Source organism: Lissotriton vulgaris, chromosome 7 (assembly GCF_964263255.1).
Source record: "Lissotriton vulgaris chromosome 7, aLisVul1.2, whole genome shotgun sequence".
Classification (NCBI taxonomy): Eukaryota; Metazoa; Chordata; class Amphibia; order Caudata; family Salamandridae; genus Lissotriton; species Lissotriton vulgaris.
Window position 1 is genome coordinate 911,482,563 of NC_141695.1, and position 6,320 is coordinate 911,488,882.

At 50.6% G+C, this 6,320-nt stretch overlaps 1 protein-coding gene across 1 annotated transcript; it reads left to right on the top strand.

The window, feature by feature from the left end:
- The first annotated feature begins 422 nt into the window (after positions 1-422).
- LOC147702679 (nuclear apoptosis-inducing factor 1-like) lies at positions 423-908 on the top strand. Its single transcript, XM_086929432.1, has one exon. The coding sequence runs from the start codon at positions 423-425 to the stop codon at positions 906-908; it is 486 nt and encodes a 161-aa protein (XP_086785558.1).
- The last annotated feature ends 5,412 nt before the right edge of the window (positions 909-6,320 follow it).

Consider the following 6,320-nt stretch of genomic DNA (forward strand, 5'->3'; position numbering starts at 1 on the left):
GTTCTCATCATTTGATTCAAAGGCAGTAAGGGAGTTAGGGCCATATGTAGGTAAAACTCAATTTGGGAGTTCTTAATAGCGTTGTTTACCGAATCACTACTAAGAACTCGCAAAGACCGATGTAGGTAATTATTCGTTAAAAAATAGCGAATCTGTAAAAATCCGTAAAATGAAATACCGATTCAGATTTAACGATTAGCAAAAAGCGATTATGTATTACCGAATTGGTATTAACGAATCAGTATTTTTAGAAATCGCTAACTATTTAAACTGCCATTCCAGTGCATTCTGATGACATCACAAGCAGGAAGTGGCCTGACACCTGCTGCTACACTGTGGCTGAAGCTGTGGGATAGGCAGGGAGAAGAACTCACAACACAGGAGCTGCTTTGCAAACATCTTGCAGACACACCAATCCAAAAATGGACAACCAGGAGAAGGAAAAGGAGGCAGGAGAGCTAAAAAGAAAGCACAAATTCAGCGAGAGGGAGCAGGAGGTGCTGATAGAGGAGGAGACAAAGTACCACGCCAAGCTCTTGGGCAAACGTTCCTTGCACGTTCCGGAATCCCAAAAGAGGAAAATATGGTTGGTGATCCAGGAGAGGATAAATTTATTTGGCGTAACACAGCGCTCAATAGATGAATTAAAGAAGCGCTGGTATGACCTCAGAAAACGTGCCACAGAGAGGGTGGCTGAAAGACTCAAGCAAGCCAAGCAGACAGGTGGTGGAACTTCTACAGCACCTGTACCAACTGCCCTAGAACTATTGGTGGAGTCCACCCTCCAGCTGGAGAGCGTGAGTGGGATTGTAGACGTAGACAGCTCAGCCAGGCAACAGGCTAGGCAAGATGCATTCACAGCATGCTGTGCCCCCAACTCCCTAACTCTATTCCACAATCCTCAATGAGCCAGTATGATTCCCATTCCAGTACAGGTTTCCCAAAAAAGCAGCAATGCATTACGGGAGATGTAGTCAGAAGTAACACATATCATAACAGTCAGTCCACTGAACCCAAAGGCATGTGACACACATCAGTATTTAGCAAGTCAGTTTGATTGACAGTCATGAAATTTATTATTATGCCAATGCTGCCAGACAAGTGGCTAAATGTACATTCTGTCTCCACAGGTGAGGCAGCGCGCAAGGCTGCTGAAGGGGACACAGGAAAAGCACCCAGTAGAGCCAACACACAGGATGAGGAGGTCTTGTCACCTGCTGAGGACACACCACCATCACCATCACCACCATCACCACCACCACCATCACCACCACCGAAAGCCAGGAGGCATACAGTGGCTAGCCTCCAGGAGATGTAGGGATCAGATGAGGAGAGCATGGGAGGCCAACAATCCATACTGGCAGAGGATGAGAACAGTGCAGGGACACAGTCCCCCACCGAGCGCGCCCACATAGGTGTCAGACGCTGCAGATCGAGGGCAGTGAGTCCTGTTGCACAGGGCGAGGAGTCCAACATATTTGTCAGTCTGGAGGGGAATATGCTGAAGGTACAGCGCCTGCAAGGCAAAGCCATTAAATCAGTTCCACTCCAGATGGTGTACATGAACACACACATGCTGGAAATTAAGGAGGGCATAAACAACGTGAACAACTCTGTGGCTGAAGGCATGCGGGACATGTCAGAGGCTGTGAGGCTGCTGTGCAGAAAACTGGATGAAGATTGTGTGGTGAGGCACAGGGACCAACAGAAATTGGACGGCTACACTGAGACGGCGAACCGCCTCTCCACAGCCACCTCTTTTCTCAGCAGGCCCTCGGTGGCCATGCAGGAAGAGATGGCCCACTGCAGCGGCGAAGTTGCAAGGGGGGTGGTCACTGTTACCAGTACTCTGGAAGTGCTCCAGACCACCCAAATAGCCGCAACAGGTGCAGGGGATGGGGTAAAAGTGAGGAGGTAACTAGCCGTAGCAGCATCACACACCCGATAACTAAGTCAAGGAGACACAGTGAAAGGTACGGAGCTGCCACAGGACAGACCGTCAGGGAGGAGCGTGTGCCCAGGGAACGCGGCAGTACTGCGCGTGGGCGCAGAAAATAATGACAGCCATCACCTGGCATTGTGAAATGGGTGATGTAACCCATTTCACCTTTTGAATGTTTAGTGAATATTGGCATGGCATGTTGAGGCCTTCATGGTGTGGCGTTGTGCTGTGCTATTGCCTGAGTTAAGGTTAATAAAACACAGTCACGCACAGTTACTGGCTTTGTCTCATTACTTAGTCAGAAATAGTTGCGTGTGATCTCAGCCCGTCTGTGTCTCCCATCTGGTGCTGCTGCCACACCTGCTGTGCTGTCCTCTGGCTGTGGACAATTCTCACCCTCATCCTCTGAGTCAGTTAGTTCCACTGCTGTTCCTTTCTTTGTGGCAAGGTTATGCAGCATGGCACATGTTGCTATTATTTTACAGAAGATGATAGGGCGGTACTGCCGTACACCTCCACTTTTGCCGAGTCCGTAGAACCTGCTTCTTAAGAGAACAAATGTGCGCTCTACAACATTGCGTGTAGATCTATGTGCCACATTGAATCTCCTCTCACTTGGGGAAGATGGGTTGAGATATGGAGTCAGGATAAATGCCCGCACGGCATATGTGCTATCACCTGAGTGAGAAAGGAAGAGTCATTAATAACAGTCACCAACACATTCATCCAAGGTATTCATCAGGGTGTGTCACATTTATTTACCTAGCAGGTATCCTTCCCAAAATTTGCCCCCAGCGAGAAGTGTGTAGAGCCCACTGTTCCTGAATATGTAGTAGCCTTGGGTGCTCCCTGGAAATTTGGCTACGATCTTGGTGATGATGTGGCCCGCATCACAAATTACCTGCACGTTGATAGAATGTGTAGATTTGCGGTTCCGATACATGTACTTTGTAGCTGCTGGTGGGCAGATTGGTATGTGTGTCTAATCAATGCACCCTATTGCATGTGGGGACTGTGCCTTTTGATAGAAATCCAGGTTTATGCAGTTCTGCCTGTGTGCTGGGGAACCGTATGTAGTGGTGCATTCTTTGTATTATGGTATCCAGGAAAGTGTTCAAAAAATGGGACAGGCAACTCTGTGACACACTACCTGCCACAGCTATCACCCCCTGGTAACTACCTGATTCAAGTAGGTGAAGGCTACAAAGCAGCTGGACAAGTGGTGGTATAGTGTGCGCCCTTGGTGTCTGATGCTCCACGAGTGGGTGCAGGTCCTGTATCAGGTCTAGGATGGTTTGGGGGTGAAGCCTGTACCACTCATGGATTTCAGCCTCAGTCAGTCAGAATAATGTAATGTGCAGTCTGTACACGCGTTCCTCTCGTCTCCAGATCCTCAGTCCTGCTGCTTGCATCCGAAGCCGCTTTGCAATGACATAGAGGGCTGCCATTGTGTTCACACTGTTGCATTTTTGGGCTGTTTAAATGCAGTGCACCTGTAATAGCGATTTTTGGTGCATTGTTTTGCTACTTATTTTAAGGATTTCTTAATTTGTGATTCGCTATTTAGGGATTCGGTGTGTATAAATCACAAATTAAGGATTCCCTTACTGGTTTCCCTTATTTTTAGCGATTCCTTATTCTGCTAAATTTCAGCGTTAGCGCTCGGTATTTGGCCACCTACATCTGGCCCTTAGTTGCCTCCAGGGATGGACTGGCCGTATGGAGCTCATGGAAAACCCTAGTAGGCTCAGACGGGCTTCTTTTAAGGTGGGTGGATTAAGGGGTCAAAAACCATCCAGCATGGCTAGCAGACTGAAGGAAGACATACAACTTACTTAAAGCCAGGCATATAATTCACTCCCAAATTCTTCTGTAGATGGCAGGAGCTACTTACTAACCTTGGGCTGGTATGCACACATTTTTCTAGATTTACTTATAGCTCCCAGTCCCCCACTGTGCACTGTGCAAGTTCAAGTAACATAAGGGCCGCTTCTTCATCTGTGTTGTCATTTAAGATGCCTCAAGCTGTTCCTCTGCTCCCCTTGGACTCACTCTGCCCCCTTGGGTAAACTCTTGCCTGGCAGCCCTTGCAGACATCAACAGGACAAGGGCAGGCTTATCCCCGGCTGAGTAAAGCCACACAGTTTTCAGTTCCTGGTGTGCCGCAGGTACATTGTAAGTTGTGTACCACAGGTAAGTTGGTAGGATTTGTTTTTCTATGCTGGTATGAAGCTCCACCTTAAATTATAAGTTTCTGACAATTGGGACAACATCACAGTGCCAATCTCGGTAAATGAAGTTTACGACTTTTTGTCACCAACCAATTCAGTTGGATCTGCCTTTGTAAGTTTTCTCCCAAAGTAGAGGGTCAGAAGCTGCGTTGTAGTGGGTCTCCCGTACATATCCCAGATGCTAGCCCAACATGAAAAACTCAATTTCATATACGTAGTTTCACTTTGCTGTTTCTGAGCGGAGCTCTCGCTATTGGGTCAAGACCCTTATCTAAGCTATTTTCCTGATTGATAAGAAGCTCTTTCACCCTTGTGCCACCTGTTGTCCCAATTGTTTCCTCAGTGTTCTTGTAAGTCAGGGTCTCTTTTTCGTGCTTTCTTATGGCTCCAATTGTCTGAGTATAATCACTGTGCACTGCCTTGCGGTGTGACGGACCCTCTTGTCTATGTTACACATAGCTTCCTTCTAGATGTATCGTTTGGTTTGTATGTTCAAGTCCTTCGGATACCCTTGTCCACTGGATTAATCTGGTTGTTTCAAAGTCTCATGCCTCTTCTGAAGTCTTCTCCTCGGCTGTATTAAAAAGCATTTAACTGGTGCCACTTTGCCTCCTGGGTGGAATTGTGGAGTGGGTTAGTTTGACATTTTTGGGAAGAATTCTAAGTTTATAGTAGGGGCCTTTCACTTTGCTGCATTTTGTGGTGTGGGTCTGGCTGCTGTACATCAGTGACCTAGCTGCTTGGGTCGTGGCTTGGGAGCCAATGCGGGCAGCGGTGTGAGCGTTGCGCTCCGGCTCGGAAACCCACACTTATCCTGATATTAAAGTCCCCTCAGACCCCCCGCCGACGCAGCGGATGTGGGACATGCGGGACCCTGCTAGCACACATATCTGAGGCCGGACAGTGCGGGGATAACGTGAAAACGGGAAGCAGCTGAGCCCGAGAGACCCGGAGTGAGCGTCCACAAAATGGCGGCGATTCGACACCACAAAAAGGAGCTGGGGATCGCGGAAGACGGCGATCGTGGCTGCTGATGGAGGGGGCAGCTGTCTGGTGACCTGATGGGACTCGGGCCTGTGGGGGACCCCTGAGCAAGCAAACCCCGGAGCGGTGTCTTCAGGGAAGGTGGTTCGAAGGAGACGGCCTGAACTTGTGGCGAGCGGCAATGGCGGCCAGAGTCTTCTGCTGAGGGGAGGACTGGAAATTACCCCGAATCGAGTTGTGCCACTGTTGCATTGCAGGAGCATTCAGCGGAGGAGCCCAGGAGATGAGCGGTGAGGCACTGCCCGGACCGGCACTGGTGAGTGGACTGTAGCGGGCTCCGGGCCTGGGGGTCGCAGATGTGGGCTCGGGGCTCTGGAGGCACTGCTGTCTGCGAGCCGGGGCGGGGAGGGGTACGCCGAGTAGCAGCAAGGAGCGGACATTGTCTGAGACGGCGTCAGCGGTGATTCGGTCAGCGCCCCATCACCCTGCACAGAGCGGGATTGAGCGCTGGGGGGGTGGGTTATGGACTGCTGACTCTGCCGGGCACAAGTCACTGTGAAAGCACCGATGGAGCACTGATTGGAGGCAGGCGCAAGTGCAAATCGGGGGCGCATGAGTACTCAAGCTTCTGTTGGCTGGCTGGATTGGTAGCTACTTGGACCCCCCGAGAGCTGGGAGCAGGCGGTGGCTGATTGGCAGTATTGCCCAGAGTGCTGGATGGAGGAGGCATTGGTGAGACATTAGGGGCACTACTGCCCGAGGACTAGGGCGCAGTGCGGGACACATATGATGAGCTGAGGGTGGACGTATGCCGGGTAGGTAGCCGCAGGTCAGGAATCTCAGCTCCTTCAACGGGTGCCCAATCGTGGACAAGAGGATTGAGGCACTACGCAGGGGCCGAGGAGAGGAGCGGCGCAGATGAGACCCCCCCTCTGCTCGGCTGCGATTACACGTTCTGAGAACTGGAGTGAAACCTCCTCGGGGGCAGCGCCTACTGGGTCCGTGGGAGGACGGATATGGCCTTGCAGCCTGACCGTTTGGAGGCCAGCTGGGGCCTGAGTGCTGGTCAACAGTTATTGCGCGTCTAGGCACTTGTGTAAGGCCGTGTTGGAGAATACCAGAGGCGCTTCCTGGAAGCTGATAGGCATACATCTGTTGTGAAT

Excerpts from the sequence above, each read along its gene's own strand:
- LOC147702679 (XM_086929432.1), top strand. The coding sequence starts at position 423 with ATGGACAACCAGGAGAAGGAAAAGGAGGCAGGAGAGCTAAAAAGAAAG.